At 41.8% G+C, this 14917-nt stretch overlaps 1 protein-coding gene across 10 annotated transcripts in view; it reads right to left on the reverse strand.

Annotated features, from left to right (window-relative positions):
- Window positions 1-14917, reverse strand: part of myo9ab (myosin IXAb) — a 238292-nt gene that overhangs the window by 54093 nt on the left and 169282 nt on the right. For all 10 annotated transcript variants that reach the window (XM_046356361.1, XM_046356352.1, XM_046356397.1 and 7 more), the window contains 2 exons: window positions 6999-7120; window positions 1748-1889 (listed from right to left, as the gene is read on the reverse strand). In XM_046356361.1, the coding sequence (XP_046212317.1) occupies window positions 1748-1889; window positions 6999-7120 (264 nt within the window). The remainder of the gene's footprint in view (window positions 1-1747; window positions 1890-6998; window positions 7121-14917) is intronic.

A 14917-nucleotide genomic window follows, 5' to 3' on the forward strand; every position in this document is an offset into this window, starting at 1 on the left:
ATAAGCTACACTATACTTTAGCAGCAGAATTGCCAGTACAAACAAAGAATTTTAAGAAAAACTGTTAATGGTAAGCGTCTATTAATTGAACACTTGGGTGTTCAATCTACTAATTGTAAATCTATGAGCTACTACAGTAAATCTATGAACCAACTAATACCAAATGGAGGGGATGGCTCTAAGGTGGATTGAACTGGCAAGGATTTGGCAACATAATTAGCTACACTTTGTGTAAGACCTATCACACGAATGTAGTAATGACTATATCATGGCTTACTTATGAGCTCGAAACCAAAACCGAGTGCAAATGTGTCCTTGTTCAAACGGCTCTGAACACGAAAAGGGCATTATCATCATTTTCACAGTATTATCCCAACCTCATTGTGTAGAAATATATAAAACATAAGAAAATCAAGTGTTTGCCTGCACTGGGCCTTTAAGGAGAGAACATCGATAACGTAAATACGATTTGTTTCATATGTCATATCATCGTGCAAGAGAATACTATGCCCTTTACTTAAGAATGCAAAACAACACTGTGGTGGGAAAGGAAAGACATTTGTTTAATAGCACTGACATGCACAGTTCCAGGTACTCTCTCCCTCCACTGGTGTTTCTTTACACTCATGGCTTCCCATGTACCAGCTGTGTTCATTATCAACCATATTACTAACACGTTTAATGCATACATGCTGGGTAGCTGTCAACTGATATGTGAGAGTTATGGGTGGGCCTATATACAATATGATAACAAATATCACCCCTCCAGCATATATAAAGCTTTTTATCGAAACACAGCAGGGAACTGGGCAGTGAATCTGATTCAAATTGCAAAACAGGTCAATGGAACAACAAGAGGACTGGTTTCCTTTCTGTAACTATACCTACGGTCTACACTGAGCGTACAAAACATTAAGAACACCCTCCTAATATAGAGTTCCCTCGAAACGGCCTCAATTCGTCAGGGCGTGGACTCCACAAGTTGTAGATGGCGTTCCACGGAGATGCTGGACCATGTTGATTCCAATGCGTCCAACAGTTGTGTCAGGTTCGCTAGATGTCCTTTGGGTGGTGGACCATTCTTGATACACACACTGTCGAGCAGGAAAAACCCAGCAGCGTTGCAATTCTTGATACACTCAAACTGGTGCGCCTGGCACCTACTACCATACCCCGTTCAAAAGGCACTGAAATCTTTAGTCTTGCCCATTTACTCAATTGTCTAAAGGCTTAGAAATCCTTCTTAACCTGTCTTCTGCCTTTCATCTAAACTGAGTGGTGTGGATTTAACAAGTGACATCATTAACGGATCATTGCTTTCACCGGGATTTAAAGAGCAGGTGTTTCTAATGTTTTGTACACTAAGTGTATGTTTGAGAAGTCTGACAAATGACTCAAAGAATGGAAGAATGGTGCAAGGCCAGGGCAAATACCAGTGTCATAACTGAATGCATTTTTTTTGCAAGGAATTTGCTGAATGCATTTCTCTTTTGCTGAGAATTTGGGATCGATTTTCTCTCAAGGGAAGTACACACCTAGTTACACTTTTTCTGGCACAGAATATTTCATTGGTTTCATTAGAGGTCCAGGAGCACATTTAGGCTTGTGGTCAAGGGCAATCATCAGTTAACAAAGCCAGGCTGACATGTGGCATGACCTGTTGTTGAGAATGTTGTGTTGTCGACAGGTGAGTACACTGATCGAAGGACACATGTTGCCATCATGAAATCACGTCAGCAGTCCTTACCTTGACCCCGTATTTGACCTTGCCGGCGTAGTGGTGGATGATGAAGGCCGGCTCCATGACTGCGGGGAACTCGATGTAGCTGTTCCCCTCGTGCTGCCGCTTGAACTTGTCCAGCAGGGTCTGGTTAGAGGCCTGGGGAAAACTAAAGGAACAAACGAGGGGGGGTAATTTAAAAAAGGGTTAATTCATTAATATAAGGACTGTAGGATCGGATACCAAGGGATAGAGATCTGACTAGCCTGGTTCCAGATCAGTTTGTGCTGCCTTGCTAACTCCTGTGGTCATGCATGACAACACAGAGTTGGGACCAGGGTATTTACTGACAGGCAACATATCATCTTTAGACGTCTCGGTCTTCCTCTCAGAATTCACAAAAAATAAATGTATGACAAAGTCCTATGAAACCTGACACAAATCTCAAGCTACACTACTCCCCTACATATTTATTTGGACGACCCTCCTTTGGACAGTGAAGCTAAAACATTTAATTCGGCTCTATGCTCCAGCATTTTGGATTTGAAATCAAATGTTTCAAATGAGGTGACAGTAACAGAATGTGACCTTTTATCCGAGGGTATTTCCATACATATGTTTAAACATTTACAAATGAAAGCAATGCATTTGCATAGTGGCATAGAGCAGGAGAGTAGAGGCGCTTGCAGGAGTTACCCACATGGGGAAATGTGTCGGTAGCCTAGGATCTAATAAAAATATGGCCTTCTATAAACGCATTTCATGCAATTCTACATAATTTTACAACGTTGGAGAGTGCAACGCTGGAGAGATGAGAGTTGCAGGCTCATGTCTATCACGTCGGTCAAGTTCTGTTAGAGATACAGGCGTGCTTCTCGCACAGCCACGACCACGCGTTGGTCTAAAACATAGGTTACAATGTTGCGCAAACCATAAGCCCGGACCGGCCCAAACAAAATCAACTCTTAGAATAACAGGCCCAGGCTGAAAACCAACTTTTTCACATTGTTTTTTGGGGTGTGCAGGAGAATTAACAGAGAAGGCCACTCAAATGAACGTTGATCTCTTTTATTCAAATGTTTACACGTTGCAAAAAGTGAAAATGGTTTTAGATGCCACAAGAGGTATCGGATCCGGCCATAAAGGCTCCGGAGCAACAGTCCAAAAAACGGAGAGGTGCCAGACCTGTTCCAGCTCAAATGAAATCCACCCATTTGAAGGTGTTGTAAGTATTTGGACAAATACACTTATACAGTGCATTCGGAAAGTATTCAGACCCATTAACCTTTTTGCACATTTTGTTATGTTACAGCCTTGTTCTAAAATATATTCAAATTTTCATAAGTATTCCTTCCCTTTACTCAGTACTTTGTTGAAGCACCTTTGGCAGCGATTACAGCCTTGAGTCATCTTGGGTATGACGCTACAAGCTTGGCAGACCTGTACTTGGGGGAGATTCTCCCGTTCTTCTCTGCAGATCCTCTCAAGCTCTGTCAGGTTGGATGGGGAGCGTCGCTGCACAGCTTTTTTCAAGTCGTCCCAGAGATGTTCGATCAAGTTCAAGTCCAGCCTCTAGCTGGGCCACTCAAGGACATTCAGAGACTTGTCCCGAAGCCACTCCCGCCTGAGGACCTAAACGCTCTGGAGCAGATTTTCATCAAGGAACTACCTTTTGCTCTGTTCATCTTTCCCTCAATCCTGACTAGTCTACCAGTAACTGCCGCTGAAAAATATCCCCACAGCATGATGCTGCCACCACAATGCTTCACCGTAGGGATAGTGCCAGGTTTCCTTCAGACGTGCTGCTTGGCACTCAGGCCAAAGAGTTCAATTTTGGTTTCCTCAGACCAGTGAATCTTGTTTCTCATGGCCTGAGAGTCCTTTAGGGCGGTCGTGTGCCTTTTACTGAGGAGTGGCTTTGTCTGGCCACTCTACCATAAAGGCCTGATTGGTAGAGTGTTGTAGAGATGGTTGTCCTTCTGGAAGGTTCTCACATCTTCACAGAGGAACTCTGGAGCTCTGTCAGAGTGACCATCGGGTTCTTGGTCAACTCCCAGACCAAGGCCCTTCTCTCTCGATTGCTCAGTTTGCCTGGGCGGCCAGCTCTAGGAAGAGTCTTGGTGGTTCCAAACTTATTCCATTTAAGAATGATGGAGGCCAATGCTGCAGAAATGTTTTGGTACCCTTCCCCAGATCTGTGCCTCGACACAATCATGTCTCGGAGCTCTAAGGACAATTCCTTTGACCTCCTTCTGACATGCACTGTCAACAGTGGGACCTTATATAGACAGGTGTGTGCCTTTCCAAATAATGTCCAATCAATCAAATTTACCACAGATGGACTCTAATCAAATTGTATAAACATTTCAAGGATCATCAATGGAAACAGGATGCACCTGAGCTCAATTTCGAGTCTCATAGCGATGGGTCTGAATACTTACCTAAATACGGTATTTCTGTTTTTTATTTTTTAAATAAATTAGCAAAAAAAAAATCTAAAAACCTGTTTTCACTTTGCCCTTATGGGATATTGTGTGTAGATTGATGAGGGAAATATTTTATTTAATACATTTTAGAATAAGGCTGTAAGGTAACATGTGGAAAAAGTGAAAGGGTCTGAATACTTTTGAAATGCACTGTATGTGTACTGGTCAAAAGTGTAGTATTTGCTGCCATATTCCTAGGATGCAATGACTAAATCAAGCGTGTGACTCTACCAACTTGTTGAATGCATTTGCAGTTTGTTTTGTGTTTCAGATTATGTTGTGCCCCCCAAAAAATGAATGGTAAAAAAAGTAGTGTCATTTTCGAGTCACTTTTATTATAAATAAGAACAAAATGTTTCTGAACACTTGTAGATACCACCATGATAACGGATAATCATTAATGAATCGTGAATAATGACGAGTGAGAACGTTTGAGGCATAAATATCATACACCCCCCCCCAAAAAAAAATGCTAACCTCCCCTATCATTGGTAATGGTGAGAAGTTAGCATGTCTTGGGGGTATGAACTTTGTGTGTGATCTTTCCAAATACTTACGACACCTTAAAAATGGGGGGACTAGATACAGTACATAAAGTGCTTTCATTTCTAAACAGTAAAACAAATTTGTATGAAAATACCCTCAAATAAAAAAGGTGACATTCTGTTCTGTAGCCTCATATGAAACATTTGAACTCGAAAGCAAATTAACAGTTTTAGCTTTACTATCCAAATAAATATGTTGGGAACTGTATACCAAAAATTATGAGCCTATGGTATACCGGGGTAAATTGGTGTCAGCTTTTTCTATCATACACATTGTCGCAAACTTTCGACCTTTAGCTAAAGCATGCTATGGGACTCTGCTCTGTACAAAGTAGCGTGCTTCCTTATTAAAGTAAACTACACACCATACACTAAAACATGCCTCGGAGGCTATGACACATCCTGGCTCCCCTTGGGGTCAAAGAACGCGTCACTGGACCGTTATAAATGGACTAACCTGTAGTAGGACCCCTGGAAGCAAATGCTATCCTTGAGAGAGTCTGATTGCTTCAGCTAGTTTGCGGTCTCTTAACTATAAATTATGAAAGTGGGTTCTGGGCTGCTTCATAATGATTACCATCGCGTTCCTCCGTATGATGAAATAAATCACGTGAGGGGCCCGGGAGGGAGGCCTTTAAGAGAGGGAAAAAGATCCCTCTTTGACCTTGTGGCTCTGGGAAAGCAGTCCCCACACTCATTCATCCACTTGTTATTACATCCAGATGAGTGTTCAGAGCTAAGTGGTTAGCAGCGCTAATAGCTAGGTTAGCTAGCTTAGAATGGCTAATACAGTCATGGTGGTCTTGTGTGTTTTTATGTGCATGGCTGACTTTAATTTATGTAGGATTGAGATGGTATTGTGAAGTGGCCTGTGTGAGAGAGGCTTTTAAAAAGGGCGAATGAAAGCGTACATGTGTCCCAAAAAGGCAAACGTATGAATGCGTATCATTTTTATGTGCTTATGTTAGCCTGGCTAAAGCTGTAATCAATCAAGCATTTCGCTAGTAATGAAGAGAGCCTGTTGTAATTCCTCATCTCGTCTGTAATCTGCGGGACGACTAAGTAGGGAGACTAAGGTCACTATAAATGTGTAGGTCCATCAATGTAAACAACATGGTTTTATATTGGCTTTGTTCTAAAGACGTTTGACATACAGTCAGGTCAAAATTGATTGGCAATAAAAGACTGTATAAAATAAATAATACAAACACTGAGCTATACTGTATGCAATTTCTTTTTGAAAATGATATTATTTTATACTACCGTAATACATTTGCTGAGGAAAATAGATAAGTAATACAAAAAAATATAGGGGTAAAAATGATTCATTTTTGCACTATTTTTACTTGTCTTATTTTTTTCTTAACTCTGCATAATTGGGAAGGGCTCATAAGCAAGCACAGTAAAGTCTACAACCCGCTGTATTCGGTACATGTGACAAATAAAATTGGATTTGATTTCAATACTCCAGCACCCTCCCCTTGCGGGGATAATGACACAGCCTATTTTCCTCAAACATTTTATGCGATTGTAGAACACTTTGGGAGGGAACTTAAGCCATCCCTCCATACAGATTTTTTCCAGATCCTTGATATCATTTGTCTGCGCCTATGGAGTGCCCTCTTCAATTCAAACTGCAGGTGTCATCCATAAACAGATATTTTGCTTTCACTGGTCCTGGGGACCCTTGCTAAGGTCAACAGCATTATGAACTGTACCAAGTGCCAGGACATTTTAGCCAACAACCTGGTTGCCTATGCCAGGAGGCTGACACTGGGCCACGAGTGGATCTTCCAGCAAGACAAAAACACCAAGCACACATCAAAAATCCACAAATAAATGGTTAATTGACCACAAAATCATCACACACATCAAAAATCCACAAAGAAATGGTTAATTGACCACAAAATCATCATTCTGCAGAGGCCATCTCAGTCTCTGGACACGGAACCCCATTGGAAACCTGTAGTTTGAATTGAAAAGGGAAGTCCATAAGAGCAAACAAAAGATATAAAACCAGCACCATCTTCTGGGCCCTGCCTAATCCTTCCCAACTACTATGTTCTTAGGAGCTTGAGGACACTCAAGAACAAACCCTTTTTACAGGTTTTGGAAAAAAAGTACACATCTTAATGTGACATTGCAGGAAACTGCCCTGAGGTATTGCTTTAACTAGGACAGAGGTGTATATATATTTTTTCTAAGGATGGCGAAAAGAGAGCAGCTTTGACGTGACAGCTCACATACTTGCACTCTTCATCCAGCAGGTGGAGCAACGCAGTGGGCTTCTTGCTGATGAGGTTGATGCAGCCGGTGTTGTCGATGTAGTCGATATTGTGCCAGCTGATGCCCTCTGCCCTGTACTCCTCCTGAGGGGGCAACAGTGATGTGGTGTCAGAAATAGTGCTCATGGTGAAAGATGTTCACAAATCATCCAATACGTAACATTTCACCTTTGGGACTCAATACATTTTATTCAATTAATGTGAGTGTCAAGTCAAAAGTCTGGGGAATGCAGCAGAGAAACAACATGTTTGAACAGTACATTCATCACACTTGTTATGGTACATTCTGATAACTTTAAAGGCATACTTCGGGATTTTGACAATGAGGCCCTTTATCTACTTCCCCAGAGTCAGATAAACTCGTGAATACAATTTTTAAGTCTCTGCGTGCAGTTTGAAGGAGGTGGCTAACCATCGCTAGCGCAATTGCTAACAAGCGTTAGCACAACGACTGGAAGGCTATGGTGTGTGCTAGGCTAACATATGGAATTGTTTTAAGCTGGTCATACCATGGATCATTGAGCCATTCGATTCTTTATTTTAGGACCACTTTAGGTATACATTTTTTTAATAAAAAGATGATTCGATAAAATATTGAGTTTAGTCTTTACTACTAGCCCATAAAAACGCATTGAAGACATGAATGAATGGCAAAAAAATATATATTCCTTATGATTCATTTTTTGACTAAGGTTTTGAAGTATCTGTCTCAGGAAATTTTTGTTTTTTTGGACACATATTTTGTTGGCACAAAACTACTTCCAACCCTTCGTTTGTATGGGTTACCTTCAGATGAGTGCCGAGTGGATGATAGACATTTTCGGGAGAAGACCTATTTTCATCTCATGGTCAGACAAACACCATTGCAGCCCGGCCACCTTCCACCGCAGATGCGGCAGGCTGGCATAGACTGATGCGGTGGATTGCCCAAACCTGATATCTTTAGCTTAAACTGATGGATTTTGATAGGCGATTTTTGTATTATATTACTTAGATTGACGCATGGGTCTCCAGTGTGTCCACGTGTGAACAGTCCCCCCTCACTCCAAAAAAACGAGGGAGAGACTTTTTACAGTGTAACGTCACGAAGAAAGTCTGGAAAACCACCAGATTATGACACCTGGAACCCAGTGGAGTTGGGGGGGATATAAACAGGTTTAGGGGTGCAGGTCACGTTTGTTAGTTGGGTGTTCTAAGCCCCTCAGGCTCTCCGACTACTGTAGTATGACCCAGAAGCCCTGTGGGAGTCATTGTGTGCGTCTTTGGGTCAGACACCATCACAACAACAGAGGACCAGGAAGTGGAACTAGCCGGGACGCCCATCTCCGCGGCTAGCAGGGCTAGCTGGCTAGTGTGGCCAGATGAAGCAGGGACATGCTTTCATGTGTGTTACTTGACATGCCTACCCTTCCTTTCTCTTTCTGCGGTCTAAACCCTATGTGGCAAGCACACAAAGAAAAGCCTTCTTAACATGCAGTACTTAGAGAAAAGAGGTTGTGGAAAAGGAAAAAGGAACCAGAAATGACAAATTAGTCATTAGTGTGTGTTTTAGAGGAAATAAGCCTTTCTATTCCTCATCCCAAGTGGCAACTAGAGGCAAACTATACCCATGAAATTGTACATACAACTTACTCACATCATGAAGCATTACGATACCATCTCATTATGACAGTGCTCCGGTGTTAACTTCTTGGATATAGGGGGCGCACTTCTAATTTATGGATAAAAAAACGTTCCTGTTTTAAACAAGATATTTTGTCACGAAAAGATGCTCGACTATGCATATAATTGACAGATTCGGAAAGAAAACACTCTGACGTTTCCAAAACTGCCAAGATATTGTCTGTGAGTGCCACAGAACTAATGCTACAGGCGAAACCAAGATGAAATTTCATACAGGAAGTGCCCCAGATTTTGAATGTGCCGTGTTCCAATGTCTCCTGATATGGCTGTGTATGGGTCACGAATGAGCTTAGACTTTCTGTCGTTTCCCCAAGGTGTCGACAGCATTGTGACGTATTTGTAGGCAAATCATTGGAAGATTGACCTTAAGAGACTACATCTACCAGGTGGCCGCTTGGTGTCCTCCGTTGCAATTATTGCGTAATCTCCAGCTGCGTGTATATTTCGTTTGCTTCGAGGAGAAACACAGCTGCCACGAATGATTTATCATCGAATAGATATGTGAAAAACACCTTGAGGATTGATTCTAAACAACGTTTGCCATGTTTCTGTCGAAATTATGGAGTTAATTTGGTAAAAAGTTCGGCGTTGTAGAGACTGCATTTTCTGATTTTTTTCTTAGCCAAACGTGATGAACAAAACGGAGCGATTTCTCCTACACAATTAATCTTTTTGGAAAAACTGAACATTTGCTATCTAACCGAGAGTCTCCTCATTGAAAACATCCGAAGTTCTTCAAAAGTAAATTATTTTATTTGAATGCTTTTCTTGTTTTTGTGAAAATGTTGCCTGCTGAATGCTAGGCTTAATGCTATGCTAGCTATCAATACTCTTACACAAATGCTTGTGTAGCCATGGTTGAAAAGCATATATTGAAAATCTGAGATGACAGTGTTGTTTAGAAAAGGCTAAGCTTGTGAGCCAATATATTTGTTTTATTTAATTTGCCATTTTCATGAATAGTTAACGTTGCGTTATGGTAATGAGCTTGAGGCTATGATTACGCTCCCGGATACGGGATTGCTCGACGCTAGAGGTTAATCTATCGCAAAAGACAAAAAGTTCAAAATACATTTTTATTTTTAGAATTTTCAAAGAAATTCCAACCTGGGACATGACAAATCTGAACTAAACACAGGGCAAAGCAATCAAGGCCTAAACCTTCCTGTATTACAGAGGGGAACATAAGTTCTATGTGCAACAGAGCTTTTCAGGGGTTATGGCCATATCATCTATTACTGCAGTTTGTGCTCTCTTCCTGTGCTCAGTCTCTCTCCCCCTCTCGCTCTTTCTCTCACTCTCTCCTCTTTTTCACTGCTCTCTCTCTCTCTCTGCATCCTATGCTGTATTGTACTTGGCAGGCTGCCCCAGTGTTAACGGCCCAGGGCCGTAGGGGACAGAAGCAGGCTCTCTCTCGTTACTATAAAATGAAAGGGTGGTTTATTGAAGTGTAGGGAGGAATACTGGGTCTGTAGAGTGAGTTGGGGAGCAAGTTATGGTGATTCTTAAACCTTTAGAAGCAGCTACAGTATAGATAAAGCATTGTGAGTCATGGAGCATCTCTGTATAGCCTGATCCCAGATTTGTTAGCGCAGTCTTGCCAATGTGAGTTGGAAAGAGGCAACGTAGGATGAATAGATCTGGGATCAGGCTATCGCTGTTAGTGAGGGTAGTTTACTTTCTCTGTACTCATGATGTAGAGCAGAGAGGTCTGAAGGAGTCAGAGGATTGGGACTTACGACGGGTCCACATGACTCATGGTGATGACGTACTCAAGGCGTGAGCTGAACTCGCTGACCGGCAATAGTAGCCACGGAGTTGGAATAAGGCGGTACCGGTAAAGCTAATCAAATCCTATCAAAATTATGCCCATTTTATATTTCATTACGTTTACAGACTTAAGTGGGCGGGTGATGCATTATGAATGCACTGACATTCCATTTACACAATTATTCATCGAAAAGGCAGGATCGAATCGCCCTCTGATTTCAAACACAGATACCAGAGCACAGATGTGTTCTTGAAGTTGGCGGGAAGTCTATATATCTCATTAGAGTGCGTACATGTGATACACTGTTTGCATAGAGGCTGTGGTCAAGTGCTTTTGAGCTCGGATACGTCTGTAAATCATTTTCATACGGAGCGTAAATTAAGGAGCAATTGGCATGGCGGTGTAAACATTGGAGTCGGGCCCTTGTGGGTAATACTATTTGGTGGGGTCCTATTTGCTTTGGCCACTGTTCAAATGTAAACCCTCAAATACTCGCTGCTGATAAGAGTAACTGATTGGTTGGAGAGGTGAGAGAGGGCCCAGTGTGGGGGGGAGAGGACTATGACTCATTGTTGCATGTCATCACCCTAACAATTCAAGTTAGGATTTGGGGAGGATAAACTGGATAGCTGATCCTAGATTGAGCGCAAGCAAGGGGGAGTAGAATAAATTGACCCTACACACTAATCTGAGGTCATTTTTTGCATTTCATCAGGATCTTATCAGATTAGGATTTGGAGCAAGGGACCCAGAGCAAGGGAGGGGGATTAGAAGTGTGTAGTATTTTTTGTAATTCAAACATCAGAGGGAGGGAGGGGACATGACCACACCACTATTCACAAACATAAATCATTCAGAATCTGGCAACCCTTTACACAAGGCCTGGTACTCAATTCAACCTCCACAGTTTCTATCGTAAAATAAACTCACATATGAAAAAAACAATAACTACGCAGGGCCAAACTTGTGGGTGAACTTATAATAAACTTGAACCCCATTAAAGCAACATTAGGGGTGATGTTTTTGGGGTAAATGCTTAAGTGGCAGTTTCCTACTTACTAGTTGGCCATCACAAGGACCAGGTCCCGATCATGTGTCAGAATGTTATGGCAAAATGTAGATTTCCACCTAAATAGACATACCCAAAAGTTATTATTTTCATGAGATAGCCATAAACAATAACGAGTAGCGCGGCATTGTTCTAGAAAGATCTGGAACTCACCTTTTCTGATAAAGATAATTATACATTGCTGAGGTGTACTCACTTTTGAGGACAAAAGCGCAAGGAAATAATACAAATATTAATGAAACTATAAACAACTTTTTTTCTATGTAACACAAGTGGGGGTAATAGGGCTTGAAGTACCTGAAATGCTTTCTAAATATAGCAACAATCAAATTACAAATAACTTATAAGATTTCACCTTTCTTATAAACTGTAAAACAAACATGATCACATTAAAGTGACAGTACACATTTGGCCGCATTTCATAGAACTGACAACAGAGCATTTTCTGCCAAGCCTCCTCTGAGCGATGCAGACACACCATTAGAATGTTTGCAGAGTCGTTACAACTTCCGCTTTATACACAAAAGTGACTCCGTCCCTCTGCGACCAAGAGAAAGTGGCCGTGTTTCAATTTAGACTAAATTGATTTTCTAATTATTCACAATGAGAATCTGGCTGAAAATAATCACAGCGAGACAAAAACACGATCGATCACATTGCTGAACTGTCCCCTTTTCATGTGGATTATGTGTATGTGTCGTATCTGTTATCACAGGTGCACTTCGGTGCAGCTGTGATAACCTCTGCAAATCTGTGCACGCCACCAATAATCTTTGATTTGATATGTCGGGCTCTGTCGATTCTTTGTCCAGGTAGGCCAGAAAATGCGATGTCTTTGCTTTGCTGACAGGATGGTAGCAGGAAGCAGGCAGATGAGGCTTTCCAGTACTGGACCCTGCGACGTTCACAGAGAGTTTTGTACACCAGTCGGAACCGGCCCAGAACTGCTCAAAGTCCCCTTAACATCAAAGAGGTTTAAGAACCAAAAGTGAGGTATGATGATAAGATCTACAGTATAGGCCTAACAGAAAGACACTGACTTCATAAGAATTACTAAAGGCTTGGTTGGTTTTAGCTACTGTTATGTTTGACAGGGCCTTACACAACAATGTTTTCCATGACAAATGACACATTTTGTTTCACACCAGAACTCATATTAAATCAACACTGTACAAGCTGCATTTGTTCAGATAATTTTGTATTATTTCACTTCATATCAAATGTTCCATTTTATGATAAAAGAGCAATTAGTGCATTTCAAAAGTTGCTGTGAAGGCCCTAAACTGGGCTAAAAACACTCTGTGTGTGTGTGTGCGTGTGTGTGCGCACGTGTGTTCCCAGCCCACAGAGTGGAGGTGACAGAAACAGATGACATATAACCACCAGCTGGCATTGTGAGCATCATTGTGAGTGAAGGGACATTAGCCCACACATTTAAAAAAAACACACTGCTCTTTTTTCCCCTCCCTCTCCTCCAGCTGGCAGCGATGGGCCCGCCCGCCGACCTGCCACAGCCAATCGGGGACCGGAGAGAGGGGGACGAGCGGTGACAGCCATCGTGACACCATGTCGGTCCGTCTGTCTGATCACAGCGTATATCCAGCAGCAGTTTTAGGAGGTTACCATGAGAATGAGAGAACTACGGTGGTCGACAGAGTAGACGACCTAACACGCAGTGCACACCACATCCACATGCATGTGTATCAGAGATGTGTTGACTGCAGAACGAGGGCGCAGGGTATGTCATTGTGTTAAGGACAACTGAAGTGTTGCTCATCAGTTTCTCATCATGACAGACAGAGAGAGACAGACAGACAATTACTGTGTTAATGAAAACTCAAGTGTCTCAGCCTCATCATGACAGCTCATCACACAGCCTAGGTCCTCCAGACCTAATTTATTCACGGGTAACATGCTAAATGCTAATCAAAGTACACTGAGGACGTGCAGTTGGGGCTGCTGCAGTCACGGAATTTCGTCAGCGGGGTGATTGTCAAGCAAATAACGGTCGGTCTCGAGGTAATTGACCTTGAATGAACATAAACACATTCAGCATCTCCTGGCTTCCACACACAGCCTACAAGTCACTGATGCAGACCTTTGGAACATCTTCATTTTAAAAAGTCTAATAAATCCACGTAATACAGCCTACACCTTCACAATAAATCAATGATTTATTTTAGACAGGACTAAAGAAAATGTAGTCTATTTCAGAAGAACAGAATAGTATACTCAGAGTTGTCCTGATGTTATGCCCTGATCTGGCTATGCCATATGACTGTGGGCTACACTAGTTCATTTGGCAGGCAAGATTTGGTTTGAATTCCGTCACATTATTTTATAGTATGAAGAATACAATTGAACAAAGTGGAATAAAATAGAAAGGATATTTTCGCCAAACGATTTGCGCACATGCGGCTATTCTGTGTCGAGCGGTTAATGGTGAAATAGGTACCCCTATATAGTTATTCATGTAACTTTAGTTGTTCTACAAACGTTGGGCTATATGTTTCGATTTTTTAATACACTGTAAGGCTGCATGATGCGAGTAAATTATGATTTGAAAAAAGTCGCTTGAAAAGCATGAGCTCTGTTTTGTTTTTGTGCAGGCTATACACACTCAGTCTCTCATTCACAATTTGACAAGCACTTGATCATGCCTCAGATTTCCCGGCGGCATCCCCTTTCTGTGGCCGTAATGCACCCTAAAAATATCCATGCCTTTTGCGGCCAGTGGCCGTTGTGCCCTTCACCATGATTACTGCGTGCTCGGAAGCACCTCTCACTCACATTGCTCTCCATCACATGATCGGGTCTTTCTCACAGGCTACAAGTGAAGAAAGACACTTTGGGGATGCAACTGCACGTATCCTTATCCAATTCCGAGGTGCATATTGAAGATATTGGAAAAACTGTCCACATTTACTTTTTGTCAGCCAACAAGATGAGTAGGGCTAACGAACAGCAAAAGCACTAGCCTATGTCAATCTACTATCCCCCCACAATACAAAAGTTGACCTATTCCATTCTGTGCGAGAAATAAATATTCCAAACATAGTCTGGGACAGTTGTGGGATGCGATAAAACCCAAATTAATACAACCACTAGCATAAATAAAATCATTTTTACACAATGAGGCTGACAAAGTTTAGCTTAAAATGTGATGTCCTATTAGACAATTTCTTCACATTATAAGTGCAGCAATGCGCACACGGCAGTTGGCTATAAGCGCAAAAGTTCCATTACCGGGAAAACACCATTATTAAAAAGGGTCTGTAAATGCAATTATGCAGGTAATGCTTTTATTATAAAAGGTGCATTTTTATGGTGAAAATTATCTTCCCCAAACTTGAAACTC

Source organism: Oncorhynchus gorbuscha, linkage group LG01 (genome assembly GCF_021184085.1).
Source record: "Oncorhynchus gorbuscha isolate QuinsamMale2020 ecotype Even-year linkage group LG01, OgorEven_v1.0, whole genome shotgun sequence".
In the NCBI taxonomy this organism is placed as follows: Eukaryota; Metazoa; Chordata; class Actinopteri; order Salmoniformes; family Salmonidae; genus Oncorhynchus; species Oncorhynchus gorbuscha.